The 25,967-nt window shown below is 38.1% G+C and overlaps 2 protein-coding genes across 2 annotated transcripts in view; both read right to left on the bottom strand.

Annotated features, from left to right (window-relative positions):
• Positions 1-246: 246 nt before the first annotated feature.
• fzd1 (frizzled class receptor 1) lies at positions 247-3,725 on the bottom strand. The gene has a single exon (XM_067411188.1). It carries the CDS (start codon positions 3,499-3,501, stop codon positions 1,882-1,884), a length of 1,620 nt encoding a protein of 539 aa, XP_067267289.1. The 5' UTR covers positions 3,502-3,725; the 3' UTR covers positions 247-1,881.
• Positions 3,726-6,604: 2,879 nt separating this feature from the next.
• cdk14 (cyclin dependent kinase 14) overlaps positions 6,605-25,967 on the bottom strand; it is a 223,299-nt gene continuing 203,936 nt past the window's right edge. The window contains exon 15 of the mRNA XM_067411200.1: positions 6,605-10,496. The gene's annotated coding sequence lies outside the window, so the exon portion shown is untranslated. The remainder of the gene's footprint in view (positions 10,497-25,967) is intronic.

The raw sequence follows: 25,967 nt of genomic DNA, 5'->3' as shown, positions 1-25,967 counted from the left end.
AATTTTTGGAACTTCAAAAACTCTGGATATTATTTAATATAATTCCATTGCATTCAGCTGAAAGAAGAAAGTCATGTACACCAAGGATAACTTGAGGGTGAACTATTCCTTTAATTTATGCATTATGAACTAACATGAGATAACAATGAACGATGGTGCATTGGTGGGCTTTAAAAACATTGTTAGTTCATGATACATATACATGTAAAGTGACTGAAAAACACTTTTTAAAAGGTCTGCCTCAATCTGACAAAAATCATTCCTAAGAAGCAGGCCTCATAGTAAAACCAGGTGACAGCATTAGGAAAGAGAGATTAAGTAAAACTAAAGACAAAAAAACAATCAGCCATCGAAACAAACTCACTTGCCATAAAAAATGAACGTTTTGTACAAATGAGAAGTTTATTCTTTAAAGAACGGAATAATATAAACTATTGTCTATAAATATAAAGGGTTTTTGATAGTATCACAAGCAGAAGTATGAGAAAGAAGAAAATAACAGACATCACCGGTGTAGAAAACTGTAATGCTAGCGTGTTTAAATACATGTCAGATTCATGCATGATGCATCTCAACAGAGCAGGCCTCTATCTGCCAGTGCTTTCCGCAATCACCATGTGCATTTTCCTTTGGAAAAACAAAAAACATTCATTTGCATTTGAGATATTTGCCATAAACAATCAAGAATCAACATTTTCTGATGGTCAGTAAAAGGCATTTAGAAAAAAAAAAAAGCACATGATGACACGACAAACCCAGAAAAATTATGAAAGGTTGATGTGAATTACTATGTAGTGCTTGATCGAAGTGGGGTTTTTAATGGCTGATGCCGATACCGATAACCAGAAATCGAATGCAGCATTACTCAAAAATATGAAAAGCAAATCGCATTATCCATCAGCAGGCCTGGCGTTAGATTTTGGAAATGACAAACAGGACGAGCGGACACGGTTATCGCTGCTGACCGTCTCAAAAAGAGCCAAATATCGGCCGATTTATCGGTTCATCCCAACACATATGCACCAGAAATTCGGCATGCCATTTTTCACATCATTTTCATGGATTAGTTACGTTACCAACACAGACATTAAACTATTTGAGAAGTGCATTGCAAACACCGTCCATCCCGTTCTAGCTGTATGTTTAGAGGTACTTCTGTGCAAAAGAGCCATAGGAGAACAAAAAACCTTCCGAAATATCATTACAGACTGAAGAAACACATGTATACATTTCTTTGAGTTAAACAAAAGTGCAGGCCTTGAGCCCAATGCTGCTCCAAAATGAAAAAGGCACTTAACTTTACATCTTAAAAACATTTGAAAACAGCCTGAGATTGCTGCTGTCCGAGCCAGACCAGATTGGGAGACCAGCAAACCAGTTCATGCTGGGTTAAGCAGTTTTTCCAGCACGGATCACTTGCTGTTTTTGTTCTGGGCCTCCATAAAACATTCCAGTACTATAATTCATCTGCACCCAGACAAATCTCAGTCACAAAGCTTTAATTTAAAGCTCAATTCTTTCCATGATATGCGGCCATAAGTGCTGGGTGCACAATTCACACACATTATTATTATTTCTGCATTATTTGCATGTAAAAAGCAGTTTGAATATTTGCCCATGGAAATACTGATGTCGATTATAAAAAAGACACAGTTTTACATACAGGCTTAAAAAGCAGATCCCCACCCAGAGTATTCCAAGAGAGAAAAGGCATAAATAATCTCCAAAACAATACGGTCTGTCCAAAAAAAAAAAGTTCCTTTGATTAAAAAAAGAACATCCAAGTGTGATTTAAATACAAATATATACTTACAAAAAAATCACAATGTTTATGTACATCTCTTTAAACAGAAAAAAAGTGAAGGATAAAAAAGCAGTTCGTCACACTGTCGTTTCTCCATGTTTGCTGTTTGCCAGTCTCGTGTAGAACTTTCTCCATGAATTCAGCGTCTTTCCAGACCATATCCAGAATCCAGACGTGATTCCCACAATCAGGGTCATCAGGTACTTGATCATAAACACCGTAAAATCCGGGTTTATTTGCGGGTTGTGCGCGGGACACGGCACCGCGTACGTCTTGCACGACTGCGCGCTCCAGGTTTGTTCCCACTGCGCGCGAAAGGCCTGTTCGTAGAAGTAACACGCGATCACGATGGTGGCCGGAACCGTGTACAGGACGCTGAAGATGCCGATGCGCACCATCAGCTTCTCCAGCTTCTCCGTCTTGGTGCCGTCGTGCTTCATGATAGTCCTGATGCGGAACAGAGACACGAACCCCGCCAGGAGGAACGAGGTGCCGATGAACAGGTAGACGAAGAGGGGCGCGAGGACGAAGCCGCGGAGCGCGTCCACGCTGTTGATGCCCACGAAGCAGACGCCGCTCAGGACGTCTCCATCCACTTGACCCACCGCCAGGATGGTGATGGTCTTGATGGCCGGCACTGCCCACGCCGCCAGGTGGAAGTACTGCGAGTTCGCCTCGATGGCCTCGTGGCCCCATTTCATCCCGGCCGCGAGGAACCAGGTGAGCGCCAGAATGACCCACCAGATGGAGCTGGACATGCTGAAGAAGTACAGCATCATGAACAGAATGGTGCACCCTTCTTTTTTGGTGCCCTGCACCACCGTCCGGAACTCATTCTCGAACTGCTCGTTGCAAACCACTTTGTCTTCCAGCAGAAATCCGGCGATGTACGCGATGGACACCATCGTGTAACACCCGGAAAGGAATATGATGGGTCTCTCCGGGTAACTAAAGCGCTTCATGTCCACCAAATAAGTCAGGACGGTGAACAAAGTGGACGCGCAGCACAAAACCGACCAAATCCCTATCCAAATCCTCGCGAACTTCTGCTCGTCCTCGCTGAAGTACATCATCCCGTGGAGCTTTTTGGGTTCGCACGGCGCGCCGCAGTTCTCCTCGCCCAGAAAGCGGTAGTTGAGGTACGGCGGCACTTTGAGCGACGCCGGGCATTTAAAACGCCCCTTTGGGACGTGGTCGGGTGTCGCTTGTGTCACATCTGGCGTCGGGTTGACGGGCGCGCTCGACGTGTTCTGACCCACGCACAGCTCTCCGCCGTGCACCGGGAACGATTCGCACGCGAGACTCTCTGGCCACTGGAAGCCGAATTTGTTCATGAGCGCCTCGCAGCCTTGACGCGCGCGCTCGCACAGCGAGCGGCACGGTGGCAGCGCTTGCTCCAGCACCGTGCACACCGGCGCGTACATGGAGCACAGGAAGAACTTGAGGTCCGGAGAGCACTGCACTTTGACGAGCGGGTAGAACTGGTGCACCTCCAGCCCTGCGTCCTCCTGGTTCGTGTGGCCGAGAAGGTTGGGCATGATGGTCTCGTTGTACGCGATGTCCGTGCACAGAGGGATGGAGATGGGCTGGCAGAAGCCGTGCTCGGGAACCGACATGCCGCGGTCTCCGTACTGCGCGCTCGCTCCCAGTATTCCAAAGGCTAGCAGGAAGAGCGCGGATGCATCGCGCGCGGCCATACTTTCCTTCTGCGGTTTGTCTCCTTTTGCGCCAGCGCTCTTCCTCCCTTTGTTGATTTATCCTGTCAAACGGGCTTTTACTCCGGTCAAACTTTTCGGAAAGTGCGGCGGCGCCCCAGACGCGGCTCCGCGGATCACGAAACGAGCGAAGAGAAGAAAACCACACAAACGCCTGACACGAATAAAGAGTCGCGCTGTGTAGAGTCAGAGTTTCTGTGAGCTGTTCAAACCTGTTTCCAGGCGCCCCGCTGTCTGCTGTTCATAAGCGAAACGCGGGCGGGGTTTACGGACAGATGGCTCGTGTTAGGGAGCGTCGGGATTTCTTTGGCCTCGCTTGTGGTTCGTTTTGCGTTCTTTTTACGTTCTTTAAACGTTCGTTCGAGTGTATTGGCTTGTTGAACGGAACGCATTTTATCTGCTAACTTTAGACAGAACAATAAGTCAAAGGGAATGCTGCTATATTGGTCTTGTCAGACAAATGCAACTTCACATTATACACTGTATACTGTGTAAACGAAAGCGTACAAGGATGTGATGATATATATGCTACACTGTTGCCTTTGTCTTGCTCAGCTGGGGTTTAAAGGACACATAGTATTCAGTAATATTACTGAATTAACTGGAGAATGAGAACAGAACTTGGAGTGAATTGAGCTGAACTCGATTGATATTGAAAATACATAAACAAAATCTCTAGGAAAACATTGTTTTGCAATCTATTGATCAGACCGTGAGTCTATCCCAAACACAGGGTTGTTTTCATTTGCATCAAATGAATATGGCTATTAAGGTACATAATGATATCAAGGATAAATTATTATTTTAGACCATATTAGACAGCCTTGCATAGGTATTTAAACATTTCATACAAATATTTCTTTAACATAATACAAGTTATACATTTCTGCCTGTGAAATTATTCAACCAATGGGTTATCATACTAATTTATGCGGATGCATTTTACACATAACTCTTAAAAAGACCTGCCACTATATATCGAAAAAAACTGATCAAATGTATACTTTGAATGCTGTGCAAAACACTACGGATGAATGCGTCTGCCAAATGCATAAATGTAAATGATATAAAGCTGTGAAATGTTTTTACCTGTACACACACATACAATAATTATACTGACCATCTGCATACATATAAAAGTCAGTGAACACAATCTGCTTGCGGTACACAAAAACAGAGACGGCCCCTAATGTGAAGCTCAGACTGCTGTCGCCCTATTGGTTACTGTGTGTGTCTGTAAGAGAAATGAGAGGAACATGATTTGCTATGACAGGGGAATGTAAAGACAGCCTTCACTAAGAGTCGTGGTACTGGCTGGAATACAAAACAACTTTTGCCTGAGTAAATATTCATTTTTCATGTTGTATTTTGCCTTACTGTATAATCATTCTGATTAACAAACATGAAACGCTGAACCAGTTCTGTCGCTCATGTTGGACCTTAAATTTTGTACAACTCTGAGAGCAAATAACCCGATATATTGCATTTTAAATGTGTCACTCTAAGAAAAGGTTCTATATTTAGAACCTTAAAGGCTTCTGTCAGGAGCTTCCTATATAGAACCTTTTAGGGGAATCATTTTTAATTTAAATGATTTTTAAAGAAATTAAGCAGCTTGTAAACATACTTTATCATTAGAAATGTTTTAATAATTAATATTTTTTAATAGGGGTTCTATTATGCAATAATTTAAGACATTTCTCCTTATATTGAACCTTTTTGGCATAAAGGGCTCTTTAAAAATGAGTCATTTAATTTACCCTGGCATAGTTGAATAACAAGAGTTCATTACATGGAAATGACATACAGTGAGTCCCAAACTCCATTGTTTCCTCCTTCTTATGTAAATTTGATTTGTTTAAAAGACCTCTGAAGAACAGGCGAATCTCAACATAACACCGACTGTTACGTAACAGTCGGGATCATTAATATGTACGCCCCCAAATTTTGCACATGTCAGCCCATGATCAAGGCATTACACAAGGGCAGCCAGTATTAACATCTGGATCTGTGCACAGCTGAATCATCAGACTAGGTAAGCAAGCAAGAACAATAGCGAAAAATGGCAGATGGAGCGATAATAACTGACATTATCCATGATATTTTTAGTGATATTTGTAAATTGTCTTTCTAAATGTTTCGTTAGCATGTTGCTAATGTACTGTTAAATGTGGTTAAAGTTACCATAGTTTATTACTGTATTCACGGAGACAAGACTCGTTATTTTCATTTTTTAAACACTTGCAGTCTGTGTAATTCATAAACACAACTTCATTCTTTATAAATCTCTCCAACAGTGTGTAATGTTAGCTTTAGCCACGGAGCACTATCAAACTCATTCAGAATCAAATGTAAACATCCAAATAAATACTATACTTACACGATTAGACATGCTGCATGACGAACACTTTGTAAAGATCCAGTTTGAGGGTTATATTAGCTGTGTGAACTTTGTTTATGCTGTTTAAGGCAAGCGTGAGCTCTGGGGGTGGGGGAGCACGAGAATTTAAAGGGGCAGCAGCCTAAATCGGCTCATATTTAATGATGCCCCAAAATAGGCAGTTAAAAAAAATTAATAAAAAAAAAAATCAATGGGGTATTTTGAGCTGAAACTTCACAGACACATTCAGGGGACACCTTAGACTTATATTACATCTTTTGAAAAGATGTTCTACGGCACCTTTAAGGTTCTCGATGACGTGTAAAGAGTGCATGTGTGATAATGTCTGTTTGTGAACCTTTTCCTCTGAATTGTTGACTTAAACATTGTAAACTGAAAGTTGTAAACTGAAACTCTACAAAAACAAATATCATTGCTTTTTAATCTCAGCTCGTTAATATAGTTCAAAATAGTTCAGATTAGTCACATCTTCTATTGAAATCAATGCAGAGAGCTCCAAATCATCACTTATGAGGTGCGATTGTGAAAACGGTGGTTGGTTTGAAGCGTTAATAAACTTTATTTATTTCAGGTAAAACAACGATAAACAACATTTACAGAAGGACATTACATCTTCCATAATAACATTACATACAGCTTCTAACAAATAATGCATTTACTACTCTAATATATTCTACGTTTCGTTTGTTATAAAGTGACCAGTTACACTTCTAGGTTCCAGAACTGCTTGTCAAAATTCTGCATTATTTCAGTGCATCTTACAAAAAGAAAAAGAAAAAATATATAGGCAAGTGAAGCAAAAACACAGATTCAGTGTTCAGCACAGCGGGATGCATGTCGAACCTCAACGCCTTTTTCCCAACCAGTATATATATGGAATATGAATTAGTCAAAGGGGGCATTCGTGACCCTGAATGTGGATTGCTGAAGCGGCACTATCACACTGGTGTCTTGACCCCTCGTCATATATATACAGCCTAGTATATAACAAAGATTACAAAAAGATTAAATATTCACAGATTAATTAAAAGATTCAGAGAACAGCATGGTATTGACAGCACATTCCATAGCAAGTCCAATAGAGCAAACCGGGAATCTAAAGCTGTTCCCTTTTCATGGTAGATTTACACATTTATATATATCAATTTAATAACCAACTTTGAAGCAAGCGCCAATGATTATGCAAACATGATGTCTTCTTTTTTTATTTGTGATTTGTGTGTTCGTCACAGTGCTAAATGTGCAATAATATTGTTATTACTTAGATTTTCTCCATCCCAAGTCTCATCCGTTTTTCTTGCCCAGCACAAAAAAAAGGAGAAACTCTATGCACCTAAAATACAGCATGTGGTTTTGCATGCAAGGCTGCGACTGCCACAAAGGTAGAAGGAGCTCTTACATGTTTAAAGCACGCACGTTGCATGAAAAATTATTATTCGGCTGCTAATACTGGCTGGAATCCATTAATGTCGCAACGGGTTTAATGCGGCTCCGTTACGCTGGCTTCTGACAGAATTGCAGCTCTTCTCATTGTTGCAACATAAAAACAGTCTCTTCGTTTCTGCAGGTCACTCTGAGAATATGGATGAGACGATGTTCGAAGTATAAACCGATGAGTTGAATAAGACCGCGTTCACACTGCAGATTATTATGGGTGTCACTCCACTTCATATAAAGCATTGAATTCACTCTGTCGTATTTTAGTGCAAAACTCTTTGCATAATTCCTTCAGTGAATTGGGAGCAAAAATATGTTAATATGCGTTCAGTTCCTAACATTTCTTTAGAAACAGCTAAAACAAATGAGAAAACGTTTTTTTTTCTTGCACGAAAACATTCAGTATTCCTCAAAATGACTAAAAACAGTGAAATGCAATCTCAGGATTTTATGCAAACCTGTAATAATTAACTATATTAAATTACATATATACTTTGTGTGTTTAATCTCACTTTATTAACCAATGTCTTTGCTTTGATTAGATTTAAAACTTCTCCTGTATCCTATTCTTCTTTAATCCAGAACGGCTACACAGCTGAAAGGTTAGTTTGAGCTGCACCCCCTACTGTACAGGAGTAAATATGCTTTTCTTTCAGCCTGAGGATTATTCATTTCACTTTTGGCGTGAAAGGGCCTTAACATTTTCCAAAAATAGAACCTTTTTTTGTTGTTGTTATTAAAAAACAAACAAGCAAGCCCAGCCCAGGCGAGAGAAAGTAACGCAAAAGTAATGTAACACATTGTAATGTTTTCATAAAAAGTAACTAAGTAACTCAGTTACTTTTTTAAAACTAACTTTTTTCTCTGTGTCAATCATTTCAAATTCAGGAGTGACTCGAAAACAAACGATAATTAGGTTGTGCAGTGTGTACATGGCCTTACCATATTTACAGGTGCAAAACGTGACCTTACAAGCTGGAATGTTGCACAAATATGTTGAAAAGTGCATTCGCGGTAGGCGACAACCTTTTAAGCGTCATTGCTCTTTAACCAGTCCTCTGACCGTTAGTCACCCTATTATGACTAAAGCTGACTCAAGAAGTACAAATATTAATAGCATATTAAAAAGGGATCATGTCTAGATTTGTACTGTATAATAACTGATGATGTGACACTGGACATGCACGTCTGCACACATTCCATTCGCTTTGGATCTATTAAATAATCTGTTTCTAAACGAGGTGATGGCATTACTGTACAAATCTGAACTCATTTTACTTCTTTATTTGATCCCATGTTAACAGTGCAGGGCCAAACATTGCTATTGTTCAATTAGCTCTTGCACTTATAGAAGTCACATTGATATTTTACAATATACTGACAGAAAGAGAAAATACTGTACTCAAATGATGATGATCTTATTATGTTGCACACTTGATCATCAACCAAAATGGACGGACATTAACAGGAAGAGCAGTCTCAGTATTGTATGCTGCTGTGATCAGAGAGTAGTGCACTTTGGGAAGGGCCCTTCAGAACGTCATCTTTCGTCTTGAAAAGCTACTTGAGAAATGCATTTGCTTCTTCAACAACACTTCAATCTGAAACTTTAAGTGGTTGTTCACACACAACACATTCTTGCATTTAAAAACAGCTGGATATAGTGGAATGGAAATGGTATTCTGGGTCAGTTTTACCCACAACACATGTCAGAAATACTGGTTAACCAGTTTGTTTTTCTTAAAATAGAGTGACTATTTCTCATTTAGGGTCTTGAACGTGCCTGCAAAGTTTCGACACTTTGAGGTTTTGTGGAATATGCATACAAATTTTCTATTACGATTGTGATGATTTCAATTTTAAACCAATTTAAAGTCAGGTGCATAGACAAAAAAAAGAGGTATTTACATTTACATGTATGCATTTGGCAGAAGCTTTTGTTTGAAGAAGTGTAACTTATCCGTTTAGGCATGCACATTTTGCTCTACTGTTTGAGCTTTGGGAAAGCACACAAATTTTCAGGTCAATTTGATCCAGAACATAATGATCGTACCCAGAATTTTAACATATTATGGGGTTTAACTTGACGTGGATTAAATTTAAAGATAAAGCATTCTGTAGCTCAAACAGTAAAGCAAGCAATGGCAAGGTAATGGGTTCAATTCCGAACTGATCAAATGTATACTTTGAATGCAATGCAAGCTGGATAAAAGCATCTACAAAATGCAAAAATGCACCGCTAATGCACTGAGAAGTCCATCTAGCACAGACATATGATTTAAACCAAAAAATAGCACAGAAGAATTCAAGAACATGTCCTGTGTGAACATACTTTAACAGTTCAAAGTAATGTTGAAAAAATCGTTCGGGCAATTTTAATGATCAGTTAGTGAGTGCAAATCATTATAAGATTGTCATGGGCCTTCAGAAGGAACAGCGAAAAGAGATTCATTTCCAAACGTGGGCGACCGTCTTTCTGACTCATGCACAGTAGCACCAGTGCAAGCATATTGCCTGTATTTAACACTCAATGCACATTTAAACGCACACAGAGACGTAAACCGAGACACAAGTACGGCAGTTATCTGTCCGAATGATGTTCAGTGATGGTGTTAATTGCTTTAGCGCAGTCCCTGCAGTGAGTCAATGTGCACCATCAGGCTGCAACCGCAATGTCGTTATTACTGTGGGAATTATTGTCATCGTTATTGGGTGTGCAGCTGGATCGTGCCATAGCCAACAATGTGGAAGATTGCAGGAAATGCGAAATGCCAGCTTGGTCTCGTTAATGCGTGATTGTTCGCGGAAGGGCATTTGGTTTGTTCTCTTAGATAGACATGTATATTTAAATGTACAAACATACATACATTCGTACCTAGGTAGCTACATACACAAACAGTTCGTATTAATTGCCTTTTGAAGTCTGATGTTACCGAACGTCGTCCGCATGCTGTCGATGTGAGAATGTTACGCAACATTCCTGATGGTAAACCCCAGATTTGACTGGATTCACGCTGCCTTGTTTGCTCTCAGTTCCACATGGACGGTCAAATCAGCTGGAAATGAAATAATTTAAATAAACATGAAGAGTCATTCCCATCTTTGTTCTTTTTCCATCTTGACAGCTGACAGCGCCAACCTGCAAAAGAAAAAAACAGACAGTCCTGATCAGCGACAGAGCACTTTTAGTACACTCTATAAATAACGTGTTTGCTCATCAACAACAACAACAACAACAACAACAACAACAACAACAACAAAAAAACGAAACAATTTGCATACATTTTTTTGAGTTATGACAAATTTGAGTGAACTTGCGTTCAACCAACAAGCTACATTGAGCTAGAGGAACTTAATAATTTGTGGCATAAACACAATTTTTTAAGCTGATAAATCAAAAAAATTAAGTCGCTCCAACTACCAGATTTGTAGCCCTGGAACAAATCTTAATCTTACATATTTCAGTTCAAATCAACAGCTATCATAGCACATGCTAACATAACTTATTTAACATGCATATTTAATGAACAAGTAAGATATTACTTGTCACTGTCATTATAGTGCAGTCATTGCTTATAGACTCAAATGTAGTGTTTACCTTCATTTATCTACACTTCAGCACAATGCTAACCACAAAAACTTCAAAATTAAACTCTTTTAAATGTCAAACATAACAGCATTAAACACTAACATGTCTTTCCCTTCACTAAAAACAAATAAAATAACACTTAATTAACATTAATCAACATTTATTCTCCTATACAAAGCATGCTGGGAACTAGAAATCCACTGCCTAATTTCGAAATTATCAAGACAATTTAATTAAGTTACTACAACCTATTTAAAAATAATAAATAACGCAGAAATTTGAGTTTAAATTACAGACAATATTAAGTAGATTTAATCATCAATGTTATTATGTAAACAGAACTCTATGAGATAATGTTTGAAACTTAAAAGGTTTAATAAAAAAAAAAAGAAAAAAAAAAAGAATTTTAAACTTGCAACCATGCATTTACAGTGGGTACGGAAAGTATTCAGACCCCCTTAAATTTTTCACTCTTTGTTATATTGCAGCCATTTGCTAAAATCATTTAAGTTCATTTATTTCCTCATTAATGTACACACAGCACCCCATATTGACAGAAAAACTGAATTGTTGACATTTTTGCAGATTTATTAAAAAAGAAAAACTGAAATATCACATGGTCCTAAGTATTCAGACCCAGACACTCATATATTTAACTCAGGTGCTGTCCATTTCTTCTGATCATCCTTGAGATGGCTCTACACCTTCATTTGAGTCCAGCTGTGTTTGATTATACTGATTGGACTTGATTAGGAAAGCCACACACCTGTCTATATAAGACCTTACAGCTCACAGTGCATGTCAGAGCAAATGAGAATCATGAGGTCAAAGGAACTGCCTGAAGAGCTCAGAGACAGAATTGTGGCAAGGCACAGATCTGGCCAAGGTTACAAAAAATTTCTGCTGTACTTAAGGTTCCTAAGAGCACAGTGGCCTCCATAATCCTTAAATGGAAGACGTTTGGGATGACCAGAACCCTTCCTAGAGCTGGCTGTCCGACCAAACTGAGCTATCAGGGGAGAAGAGCCTTGGTGAGAGAGGTAAAGAAGAACCCAAAGATCACTGTGGCTGAGCTCCAGAGATGCAGTCGGGAGATGGGAGAAAGTTGTAGAAAGTCAACCATCACTGCAGCCCTCCACCAGTCGGGGCTTTATGACAGAGTGGCCCGAAGGAAGCCTCTCCTCAGTGCAAGACACATGAAAGCCCACATGAAGGACTCAAAGATGGTGAGAAATAAGATTCTCTGGTCTGATGAGTTAAAGATAGAACTTTTGTCCTTAATTCTAAGCGGTATGTGTGAAGAAAACCAGACACTGCTCATCACCCGTCCAATACAGTCCCACATTTTTGGTTTTAATGAGAAAATAAAATAAAATAAAATAAATGATACGAGTTTGGATTAGAACCCAGAACCTTTAGTATGCTGAACGAAAATTCTAGTCTATCAGGACAATCTAATGATAGATGTGGACTATTGTACTACTGTAAATGCTCTCGAGACTAACAATATATTGGATTATAGTAGATGTAAGGATACTATCAAATTAAACTTGAGGTTTATGTCAATAAATTTTGTCAATAAAATACAATTACAATACACCACCACCACACACATTTCAGTCCCACCCACTTTTTAATACAAAGTTACGCCACTGCCTGAATTACTTTTTAGAGTGTAGGCAGTGGGTCAGAAATCTCCACTTCAGCAGCCTTACATACACCAAACTTTACAGTTTTATCTATATTCTGAAGATTTGTTCATACATTCATTATTCACCTGGTTTACAGAACATTTTCTGACTAAAAATGTGAATGGTGAAATGGAATTATTTTCTGGCTGTTGGCAGTATATTCTCATTTATGAACTGATTAAAAGAGAGATGTGATATCCCCTATGTAAAAACCTTCAACAAAATGAAACATTAATTTTGAATCTGGCTTTATCTAATGTTAAGATTTCTGTTCTGGAAATTTATGCAAATGAGTGCATATTTAATTAGACAATGCCTCATTTGCATCTTTAAACATTTCAGAAAACTCGTAATATAAAAAAAAATATTTGCAATTCTTATCATAATCAATCATTTGTAGAAAGTATGAGATCTTTTTATACCCGTTTCACCTCTGGTGTCTCACATCAACTAGAGTAAATAATGTATTTCGATAAACTACATTTTTAAAGCAGCTTCACAATGCTGGTTAGGAGGATGATGGGATGCAGACGAAAGAGTGTGTGTGAGGAAGGGCAGATCCGGCTCGCTTGTTTCTCTGCTAATCTTCCTCTTTTTTCCCCATTGACCATACTGCTAATAAATAATGCATGCATCTCTGTGTGTCCAACCTCTCTCTCACTCTCTCTCTGGCAGTCTGTTATTCCCTCTTCCTTTCTTATTCTCTCATTTTGAATTTTCTTCCTTTCTGTGTTGCCCTTCCCCCACTTGATTTCAATCTATGTCTTTGGAAAACCATTCCTGGAGGATTTGCAAGTGTGTGTGCCAGAAATCAGAGATCATGGAAAGACGCTGCCTTTATCAAGAGCCCAGCGCACATGTGTGTGTGTGTGTGTGTGTGTGTGAAAGAGGAAACTGACTAAACTTGTCCAGCTCAGGAACACACTATCCTCCTCAAACCCACCCAACTACATTCACTGAGGGTTGGGCCATAAATAAATAGTTATCAACAATATCGATAATAACTTTGAGAAATCTTCAATATTCAGTTTACATCTATACTGTTTTTTTTTAAAAATACATTTTTTATTTTTATTTAAAGTTGTACATAAAACAAAGTTTATTGGAGTATGTTTTACAAGAAAATACTATTTCAGTCTTTCTACTTCCAAATTTCTTATTTAATTCAATGTGTTACTCGCTGTATCTTTGGAATTATTTGTCAAATCTACTAGCAATTTCTGAGTGAAAACTGTTTCAAAGTAAATCCTAATTATTTTTTCCAGTGTTCATTATAATTGTAAAAGAAAGATTACTGGAGTACATTTACAAGAAAATACTACTTCAGTGTTTCTATGTTTTAATTCATTGAGTTACTTGCTGTTTCTTTGTAATTTCTGAGTGAAAATGGTTTCAAAGATTATTTTTCAGTGTAGACAATCAGGTGCATGTTGCAAAATATTATTATTATTAAAGAAATATCATACAACCAAGATATTTTTTCATCACTGTTTTAATTTAAACAGTATAAAAGTTCTGTTAATAAAAATGTTTTGTTGCAAATTAATTGTTATATTTTCATTTGATTACATCTTAAAAGATTTTATATTTTATAAAACTTTTTAAGTTTTATGAATTAATTTCATTATAATTTTTGTTGCTTAATAAGTATTAAATCATGAATCAAATAAATAAATAAATACAAGGGATTTCAAGTTATACATTCATTCTTGAAGTCTAAGAAATATGTGCACTGCATTTCTTGCTGCACTAAATGAAATTAATATCATGATAAATATCAACATATGGATTTTTTTTACCATATTGCCCAGCCAAAAGTCACAAGAATGCATATTAAGTAAACGCAACAGGACCGCAACTGCAATGCTTTGACCTGCGTATTTCTGAAGAGTTTCTAACCTTAATCTTCAGGTGGTTTTCGTCAAAACATTTTACTTTTTCTTTTTTTTTTTTTGAGGCACTTGCTATATGAACACACACAAAAAATCATGGACATGATTAAATAAAGCTAAATGGTCTTAAAAAATATTCACAACTGTTCTGTTCACAGTCAAAAAAAGACCACAATAGGAAATGAATGAGCCATGATGAAGTCTTTGACAATCTCTAAATATACAGTATGTGCAAAAGTCTTAGGCATGTCAGTATTTTCACCCCCCAAAAAGGGTTTTAAGCCAGTATGTGTCAGTAGGAAATATCAGTTCACATTTCCAAACATTCATTTTGCCATTAATTGTAATAATCCAGTGAGATTTTTGAATGCACAATAAGTCTGATAACAGCCGGTGCTCCACACTGAAATCTGATCTCACCATCATCGAATCCATCTGTGATTTCATGAAGAAATAGATGAAACTGAGACAAACTAAATCCAGAAGAACTCGAAGACGCTTGAAGAAACCTTCCTGCGCAATAATTGGCAATAATATGATGTGTAATATTTTATTCAAAATAAATAAGTCCCTTCAAAATACAAAATAATAAAGAATAAATATTATTGAAACAAAATATAGTACATTAATATGATTTAAAAATAAATGTTACACTTATTGTTTTCGGTCTGTTTTGACCACAGAGGGTTAAATTGGATGAGACTCTGGTTCTTTACTATTATGACTTTAATTATGGCATCATACTGGTGCGCCGTCTTCATTCAGAAACATTTAAGGGGTTAAAGAAGGATGAAATAACCAGTGATAAAACATTTGGGTCATGCTCTTAGTATCATATATAAAGACAGCAAAAAGATTTTTAATCACAACATTCTTTTACTTGTATGTTTATGTAAAATGTCAAAGTACATGTACTTGCTCAGTTACATCTGGTCTCAACAGACTAGAAAGGGCGTTAGACAGTCAGAAATGGTCATCTATTGAATATTCACTTTAACTCTCAAACTAATTCATTAAATGTTGAACAAGTGAATCACCCGTCCTGCTCAAAAGACCTGCTTCTGTTGTCTATCTACACTCGGCTCAAAGATGTGATGCTCATTTTATAGTGTCAAGACTTGTTTATTAAAAAATACATTAAAAATGCAATTTATACAGACAAAAAATTGAATACACCTCTTCTATGATCAACTAATTTATAATTATTTTCAATATCTCAATTTTTGTTGAGTATTAAGTAAAAATGTCAGAGTGGTACAACTTCCCTAAGATTAAATAATAATAATAATAATAATAATAATAATAATGAAACAAATAAAAGCTGAAATTCTTAAAAAGATATGTTCAATAATAAATTCATAATAATTTAATAATATTTCAAATAATCTATTATTATTGATTAAAAATAGTGAAACAGTCTTCAAAATATTAATTGTTATTAATGTTATTTTAGTATTAATTATTAATTATATACTATTTTTAAAGGTGCCCTCGAATGAAAAATTGAATTTATCTTGGCATAGTTGAATAACAAGAGTTCAGTACATGGAAATGACATACAGTGAGTCTCAAACATCATTGTTTCCTCCTTCTTATATAAATCTCATTTGTTTAAAAGACCTCAGAAGAACAGGCGAATCTCAACATAACACCGACTGTTACGTAACAGTCGGGATCATTAATATGTATGACCCCAATATTTGCATATGCCAGCCCATGTTCAAAGCATTAGACAAGGGCAGCCAGTATTAACGTCTGGATCTGTGCACAGCTGAATCATCAGACTAGGTAAGCAAGCAAGAACAATAGTGAAAAATGGCAGATGGAGCAATAATAACTGACATGATCCATGATATCATGATATTTTTAGTGATATTTGTAAATTGTCTTTCTAAATGTTTCGTTAGCATGTTGCTAATGTACTGTTAAATGTGGTTAAAGTTACCATCGTTTATTACTGTATTCACGGAGACAAGAGAGCCGTCGTTATTTTCATTATTAAACACTTGCAGTCTGTATAATTCATAAACACAACTTCATTCTTTATAAATCTCTCCAACAGTGTAGCATTAGCCGTTAGCCACGGAGCACTATCAAACTCATTCAGAATCAAATGTAAACAATCTAACAGTATACAATACTCACATAATCCGACGCATACATGACGAACACTTTGTAAAGATCCATTTGAGGGTTATATTAGCTGTGTAAACTTTGTTTATGCACTGTTCAAGGCAAGCGCGAGCTCCGTGGGCGTGGAGCACGAGAATTAAAGGGCCAGTAGCCCTGAATCGGCTCATTTACAATGATGCCCCAAAACAGGCAGTTAAAAAAATGAATAAAAAAAAATCTATGGCGTATTTTGAGCTGAGCTTTAGTCATTTTGTTGTGCTTTTGTCATTTATATTAGTTTTTTTATATTTTTTATTTAGCTTTTATTTATTTTTATTTTAGTTTTATTAAGTATTGAACTTCAACTTATTTTATTTCATTTCAACTTCATTTTATTTAAAGTTTTTTTTAAGTTAATTTTTTTATTTAATATTTATTTTTATTTCAGCTTTATTTGAATGAATTAAAATGTTTTTTTAATAGCATTAGTTTTAGTAAACAACACTGACATGCAGGAAATCACTTTTTACCAGGAAGTCTTCAGGAAACATGTTTGAAAACAATCATTTTGCAATTCCATGCGGTGGCGCTAGTGAGGCAGAAAAAATACACACTTTAGCTTTAAGATGTTAATGCTGATTGTGCTGCTGTTTAGATTGTAATTTGTCAAAATTCTTTAGACTATCAGTCACAAAAAATACATCAAATGACATCCTTGCAAGCAGAAAAAGTTAAAATCTCAGTGGTGTGTGTGTCAGGTTCCTCTGTGAGCAGGAGAATGTCAGATGTGTTTAAGAGCGTCTCCGACTGATTTAGCAAGCACAATGCAAAGCCGGGCTCCCACAGTCCTCAGAGAGCCGGCCAAGCAGACGGGCCCCTTCTGGGCAGGCTGGTGGATGGTGACCTCTGACCTCACCGCCCAACAGAGGCCTCGTCACGTCCAAAAGCGTGTAATGAAGTGCGTCAGACCGCCATTAAACGGCACACAGCCGAGCTGACATTTTAATACGGCTCTTTATGCGTCTGCTAGTGTTTGTACTTCTTAGAAAAGATTTCCAAATGCTTTAATGAACACACTTGGATTATTTTCCATTTTCTTAAAAGTGCAAATTTAATTAAAAATTAGTTCCCTGAAGGATTTAAAGAGCATTGAAAAGTTTCCAGTCATTAAAAGAGCAGGAATGCCGTGTTACGGCCAGGACTGTTCTGTTGCCATCGCGACCGAAGCACGACAGCGCTTTCCATTTTCATTTGAATGACCTCGACACTTCAACTCCAAACAGAATGTGTGCTATGAAAGCCAATAAACTATGTTTTTCTATAACCACGAAGTGCACTAGTGACAGCTTTATAGTGAGGTCAGTGGATTAACCCTTTCAACTAAACAGCTTGTTAAAACTCAAGTTCTGCTACTCTAGAATCACCAAACAGAGCTGCAAAAATAATAACAGCTTTCACAAACACTCCCCCTGTCTGTCACTGGTCATCAAACAGAAACTCATGCAACTGGTTGAATCAGAAGCTGACTTGAAATCTGACCCACATTTAAGTCATTATTTGTTGTCAATTGATTTTATCATATCATTTTACATTCGTCCACCCATGATTTCTGCTAGATGTATTTCTCGTACAGTTTCCTCGTTCTCGGAGCACGTTGTTTGTGTTAGCGGTTGCTCCTGGGTTAAAGATTAAATTTGGATCAATCAGAATAAAGCCTTAAACGGCACACAACTGACGTTACATAAATGTCCTCAGTTAATCATAATAAATAAGTGAGGATTACCGGCTCTTGTCAATGGAGATCCGGGAGGATTAACTCTATAATAAATATCATCACTTTCTCCTCCAGCTGAAATCATCAGCTGTGTCTACAACAGCTCAGTTCATCACAGCAGATACGGGAAGAATTTGGGTTAATTAATACTGAATGTATAGTAAACCGCACAGATACGGAAACAAGAAGAGTTGGCTGTAAAACCAGAAGCTGCTGGAATTGGATGGACAAACAGGTCTGACATGGACAGAAAAAAAAAGAAAACAAAACAAAACAAAACCCAGCTCCGCAAAACACTGTATTTGAAATCAGCTTGCACTTAACATGGGTTATTTTGAAAAAAAAAAAAAAAAAAAAAAGTTTGCATCCCTGTCATCCAATGTTTAAGCAGAAATACAGAAAAATACGCAGATAGCAGATCTCGGCTTTGCATATAAATTCAAATGTTGCATTTGCATTGATGGCAAACCTGACATGATGCATTTTCACATGATATATATGAATATTTCAGTCTGTCCCTCACACAGCATCATATGACCTCAGATTATAGTGCGTGAGCCGTATGGACAACAGTGGAGCTTGACAGAATAAAGCGCTGTTCATTTTCATTCTAAGAAGCAGCTCTTCCACTGAAAAAACACATGAAGGTGAGTAAATGACAGGACTTTCATTTCTGGCTGATGTGTTCTTTAAGAGGTTTGTGGAGGGAGGCGCTTTTGTGATGGTTTTGTCTTGCGTAAGTAAAGCTTCAGAGCTCCACTCAAGACTGCACATTCCAGAGAGTGATTGGCCGCTGACCCGCACACAGATGCACTATGGGAATGTTGTTTTAACTATGTGCTCATGATCTCTGAAAGAAGATCTTACCAAACATGAGAACATGTTCGTATTTCACTTCAACATCACAATAAAGAAATATAACCTTTTTGATAAAGAAAAAACTATTTCTGCATCATCACAAATTTGCATAAATCATATAATTTAGCTATGAGTTATAGGGGTATTTTGTAAATTGCATAGTAGTATTTAATGAAAATTCAGTCATCATTTACTCACCCTCATGTCGTTCTAAGCCCGTAAGATTCTTCGGAACACAAATGATCTTTTTGATGAAATCTCAGAGCTTTCTGTCCCTCCATAGAGAGTCTATGCAACTGAAACTTTGACGCTTCAAAAAGTTCTCAAAGAGATTGTAAAACTAATCCATATGAATTGAGCGTCATTTTCTGAAGAGACATGATCACTTTATTTGATGAACAGATTTAATTTATGCTTTTATGCACATAAACATTCATCATTGCACACATCAGTTGATGGAAACGGAAGCTCAAGCATGTTTGCTTGACGTGTGAGAACCAATGAGGTTCATTCTCGTGTTACGCAGCACGTTTGAGCTTCCTCAAGAACCAATCAGGTTCATTCTCGTGTGTTACGTAGTAGGTGTCAGATTTCATCAAAAATATCTTCATTTGTGTTCCGAAGATGAACGAAAGTCTTAGTTGTTTGGAACGACATGAGGGTGAGTAATTAATGACAGAATTTTAATTTTTTTGGTGAACCTACCCTTAAATTCATGCATTTTTCAGTAATCATTACTGTATAAGACTGATTTTTGCATTACAGTAAAATTGAATTTTTTTTAACGCAAAATATAATTTCTCTGTGAGATTCGTCCGCCTGCTGTGTTTGACTGTCATGGAGTTAAATATCTTTGTAAATATTCATCTTCAACATCACATGCAGCACTAGAGTGGAGGAGCATATGGTGATTGTGGCCTCTATCTCTTTCACGCACATGACGTTTGCATGTTCACATGGAACGACGCCACACACACACGTTTCACATTTCCTTTTGTCCTGGCAGGAGGCTTCCACTTTAATATTTTCATAATGTTGGCACTTTTGCGATCAAACCCTTCAACAATGAGAATGTACAAACACACACTTTATGGCAGATACTGAACTAAAGCGGCACAAACCAACTGTAGAGATTTGATTTATATATTTGCACAGCTATCCGGACTGATTTACACACAAAAGTGATGAAGAAGGTGAACCAAATAAATCAAGATGAGGAAGAAGAGCAAAACAGTTTGTGTACAGATGTCGAGTAATGTTGCAACTCGCTGCATTAATATAAAATTAATCTGATGTTCATCACAGGTGTGTAAATAAAAAAAAATATCATTTGTTCATGATGTTTGGGTGGTTTTCAGGATGTTGCAATGCCGTTACTAGGGTATTTTGTTGCCATGCGATTGCTAGGGTGTTTTGAGTGGTTTCCAGGTTGTTTCTAGGGTGATGCTATGATCTTTGGGTGGTATCCAGGATGTTGCTGTGTTTTTGCTAGGGTGTTTTGAGTAGTTTCCAATATGTTGCTACTGTATGTAGTTGCTAGTGTGTTTAGGTGTTGCTATGCGATTGCTAGGGTGTTTGGGTGGTTTCCAGGAAGTTGCTATGTTTTTGCTAGGGTGTTTGGGTGGTTTCTAGGTTGTATCTAGGGTCTTGCTATGATCTTTGGGTGGTATCCAGGATGTTGCTGTGTTTTTGCTAGGGTGTTTTGAGTAGTTTCCAATATGTTGCTACTGTATGTAGTTGCTAGTGTGTTTAGGTGTTGCTATGCGATTGCTAGGGTGGTTTTCAGGATGTTGTTATGCAGTTACTAGGGTATTTTGTTGCCATGCGATTGCTAGGGTGTTTTGAGTGGTTTCCAAGATGTTGCTATGTGGTTGTTAGTGTGTTTGGGTGTTACTATGCAATTGTTAGGGTGTTTGGGTGGTTTTCAGGATGTTGCTATGCAGTTGCTAGGATGTTTGGGTGGTTTCCAAGATTTTGCTATGTGGTTGTTAGTGTGTTTGGGTGTTGCTATGTGATTGCTAGGGTGTTTGGGTGGTTTTCAGAATGTTGCTATGCAGTTACTTGGGTATTTTGTTGCCATGCGATTGCTAGGGTGTTTTGAGTGGTTTCCAAGATGTTGCTATGTGGTTGTTAGTGTGTTTGGGTGTTACTATGCGATTGTTAGGGTGTTTGGGTGGTTTTCAGGATGTTGCTATGCAGTTGCTAGGATGTTTGGGTGGTTTCCAAGATTTTGCTATGTGGTTGTTAGTGTGTTTGGGTGTTGCTATGCGATTGCTAGGGTGTTTGGGTGGTTTTCAGAATGTTGCTATGCAGTTACTTGGGTATTTTGTTGCCATGCGATTGCTAGGGTGTTTTGAGTGGTTTCTAAGATGTTGCTATGTGGTTGTTAGTGTGTTTGGGTGTTACTATGTGGTTGTTAGTGTGTTTGGGTGTTACTATGCGATTGTTAGGGTGTTTGGGTGGTTTCCAGGTTGTTACTATATGGTTACTAGTGTGTTTTGGTGGTTTCTAGGTTGTTTCTAGGGTGTTGCTATGATCTTTGGTTAGTATCCAGGATGTTGCTATGCGATTGCTAGGATGTTTGGGTGGTTTTCAGGATGTTGCTATGCAGTTGCTATGATGTTTGGGTGGTTTCCAAGATTTTGCTATGTGGTTGTTAGTGTGTTTGGGTGTTGCTATGCGATTGCTAGGGTGTTTGGGTGGTTTTCAGGATGTTGCTATGCAGTTTCTAGGGTATTTTGCTGCCATGCGATTTCTAGGTTGTTTTGAGTAGTTTCCAAGATGTTGCTACATGGTTGCTAGTGTGTTTGGGTGTTGCTATGCGATTGCTAGGGTGTTTGGGTGGTTTCCAGGAAGTCGCTATGTTTTTGCTAGGGTGTTTGGGTGGTTTCTAGGTTGTATCTAGGGTCTTGCTATGATCTTTTGGTGGTATCCAGGATGTTGCTGTGTTTTTGCTAGGGTGTTTGAGTACTTTCCAAGATGTTGCTACTGTATGTAGTTGCTAGTGTGTTTGGGTGTTGCTATGTGATTGCTAGGGTGTTTTGGGTGATTTCTAGGATGTTGCTCTGCATTTGCTAGGGTGTGTTGGTGCTTTGAAGGTTGTTGTTAGGGTGTTTGGGTGGTTTACAGGATGTTGCTATGTTGTTGCTATGATGTTTGGGTGGTTTTCAGGATTTTGCTATGCGATTTGCTTGGGTGTTTTTGGTGGTTTTTCTCATGCAATTGTTAGGGTGTTTTGGGAAGTTTCCAGGATGTTGGCTATGCGTTTGCTAGGGTGTTTTGGTAAGTTGAAAGTTGTTGCTAGGGTGTTGCTATGATCTTTAGGTGGTTTCTATGATGTTGCTATGCATTTGCTAGGGTGTTTTGGTGCTTCGCAGGTTGTCATTAAGGTGTTTGGGTGGTTTCCAGGATGTTGCTATGTTGTTGCTACGATGTTTGGGTGGTTTTCAGGATATTGCGATGATGTTCAGGGTGTTGCTATGTGGTTGCTAGGGTGCTGCTTCTTTTTTATGATCCACTTGGATAAAAATGGTGTGTCTGATTACTAAGTAAACAGCACACCTAAACCTATTGTTTAACTAGAGCAATAGAACCAAACATGGCTCTATTTGAATTCAATAAAGCCCAATAAATTATCAAATTAACTCAATTGAATCTCCTTCAGTTAACTATAAGGTGGCAATGGCATGTTAGCTTGCTTAATATAAATCATTTTCCTAAATGTACAGTAATATATGGGATGAGCAACATCCTCAACCTAAACACAAACTCCACTGTTTAGCATGACAGAAACCACAAAATACCAACATCACAGAAACTCTTCTAAATCTCAAGTATAACAGAACATCAATATACCAAGTCTTTCCCTTTACTCAAAAACACAAAAAACAACACTTAAAGTCAAAATTTAGTCTCATAATCCAGTCCCACTGAGAACTAGACAACAATGAACTCAAAAAATGATTCATGTTGCTTAATTTGATATTGGCATCAAAATCACTGTGAATATTGTCACATTGTCACTTTTAGAACTGAACAAAGACAGTGTTTGTTCCTACAGCAGCTTAATGACACACTAAAATGACTTACTGTGAGACTGTAAAGTGGCCAAAAGCTTCTGCAGGGAAAACTGCTACTTTTTTCCATGACAAACACAGCTGCTGCTTATAGATTCTCCATCCCTGTTAAAAGAAGGGGAAATTCCCTCTATATGACATACAAGATGGAGTGTCGGGGGGATATCAATCTCATTGATTACTGAGCGGCATAAATCACAGGATACAAGCAGGGAGAGAGACGTTTACTGGACCTTCAGAACTCTCCATTAGAGCTTCTGCTACATAAATCAGTCATACTATAGAGCCATGAGGACTGCCTCAGGCGCTCAACCCTCTCAACACACCCTGAACTCTCTCACGCCGTACGTGTGAATAATAAAATACAACAGCTACTGCTGGAAAACCACCATGAGATTTTTACACCAGTGTAGTTGTGCAACAGCTGTCATCCACAATGCTGGGGTGATTTTAGTGTGTTGCTATGTGGTTGCTAGGGAGCTTGGGTGGTTTCCAGGATGTTGCTATGTGGTTGCTAGGGAGCTTGGATGGTTTCCAGGATGTTGCTATGTGGTTGCTTGGGTGTTGATATTTGATTGTTAGGGTGTTTTGGGTGGTTTTTAGGATGTTGCTATATGATTGTTAGGGTGTTTGGGTGGTTCCCAGGATGTTACTATGCAGTTGCAAGGTTGTTTGGGTGGTTTCCAGATTGTTACTATGCAGTTGCTATGGTGTTTGGGTGGTTTCCAGGGTGTTTCTATGTCATTGTTAGAGTGTTTGGGTGGTTTCCAGGATGTTACTATGCAGTTGCTAGGGTGTTTAGGATATTTCCAGGATGTTACTATGCAGTTGCTATGGTGTTTGGGTGGTTTCCAGAGTGTTTCTATGTCATTGTTAGAATGTTTGGGTGGTTTTTATGATGTTGCTATGCAGTTGCTAGGATGTTTGGGTGGTTTCCAGAATGTTACTATGCAGTTGCTATGGTGTTTGGGTTGTTTCCAGGGTGTTTCTATGTCATTGTTAGGGTGTTTTGGTTGGTTTCCAGGATGTTGCTATGCACTTGCTAGGGTATTTGGGTGGTTTCCAGAATGTTACTATGCAGTTGCTATGGTGTTTGGGTGGTTTCCAGGGTGTTTCTATGTCATTGTTAGGGTGTTTTGGGTGGTTTCCAGGATGTTGCTATGCACTTGCTAGGGTATTTGGGTGGTTTCCAGGATGTTTCTATGCAGTTGCTAGGATGTTTAGGTGGTTTCCAGAATGTTACTATGCAGTTGCTATAGTGTTTAGGTGGTTTTCCAGGGTGTTTCTATGTCATTGTTAGGGTGTTTTGGATGGTTTCCAGGATGTTGCTATGCGATTGCTAGGGTGTTTGGGTGGTTTCCATGATGTTGCTATGCAGTTGCTAGGATGTTTGGGTGGTTTCCAGGATGTAACTACACAGTTGGTAGGGTGTTTGGGTGGTTTCCAGGATGTTGCTATGCAGCTGCTAGAATGTTTGGATGGTTTCCAAGATGTTGCTATGCAGTTGCTAGGATGTTTTTCTGTTTTTCTTTTGTTGTTTGGTTCATATTAACAGCATATATGGCAGAAGGTACAATATATTATATTATTATTAAAGAATAATATGAAGACTTCAGATGCAAAAGCAGCCAAACACCACCTCTGTTAAAAATGAGATGATATTGAGCGAATGCTCTCCGCACATAGTATATGTTCATCAAATACTTTTGCTTCAAATCCGCTTAAATCCCAAGCTCAGCCTATTCAGAAATACAGAAACCTTGGCAGAAACCTCTAAACATCACATCCCTTTGTACACAGTTCACAGAAGAACCAATCTGAAGACACAAGCTGAATCATATGTTTTCAAGATGAATGATGATGTGTGCTTTCAATTGCCAAGCTGCAAGTTTTTATCATGTTTTGTCCATCGTTACAGTGGCAATGACAGGATTTCAGAGTAGCAAGTAAACACAACAGTGTTCCTTTTGCTGCTGTAAAACTGACAGAAATGGACATTTTACTATGTCTTGTTGTCCAAAGAGGTGGATTTAGAGTTTTTTTGCAAAACAAAGGACACATGGATTTAGCTGGTTCTGCAGCAAAAGACAGTCAAATTTGTTAAATACCAATGAAAGTGACATTTTTGAAAATAAGGCATTTCAATAACTGACTAATAATCTTTTCATTACCATTAAAGTGAAATTACTGAACCTAAACATTAGGAGCCTGGTAAAAAAAACGTTCATTTAAAAGAAAACATGTCAGTCAGATGGACTATTGTTTAATATGAACTCTTCATATTACAACGCTTGAAATATAGGGAATATGTTTGGAGAAATAACTGTCTCACTGGTTGAAAGCCCTTGTGTGTATGTGATCTGTTTGCTCTGTTGACTTGGGACAATTTGATCAAACGCACAGCCTGTAGACGAGTTCGCTACATTCCCTCTAGTCTTAGTTTATCTGTCAGAAACTCCTCTCCACCGCACGGCAAACAAACACGCAGCCGTTCTGGTCAGCCGGTGGAGAGACACCCTTCCAGCTCCTGTCAGAAAAGGCCCAGATGAAGCAGATCAATGATGGTTTCAGGACTCTGGAGCTCCAGTGTAACGTGCCCAGCCTCGGGCCATCTCACC

This window comes from Chanodichthys erythropterus, chromosome 2 (genome assembly GCF_024489055.1).
Source record: "Chanodichthys erythropterus isolate Z2021 chromosome 2, ASM2448905v1, whole genome shotgun sequence".
Lineage (NCBI taxonomy): Eukaryota > Metazoa > Chordata > Actinopteri > Cypriniformes > Xenocyprididae > Chanodichthys > Chanodichthys erythropterus.
Note: the sequence above shows the minus strand (reverse complement) of the source record. Positions and strands in the feature narration are given on the sequence as shown.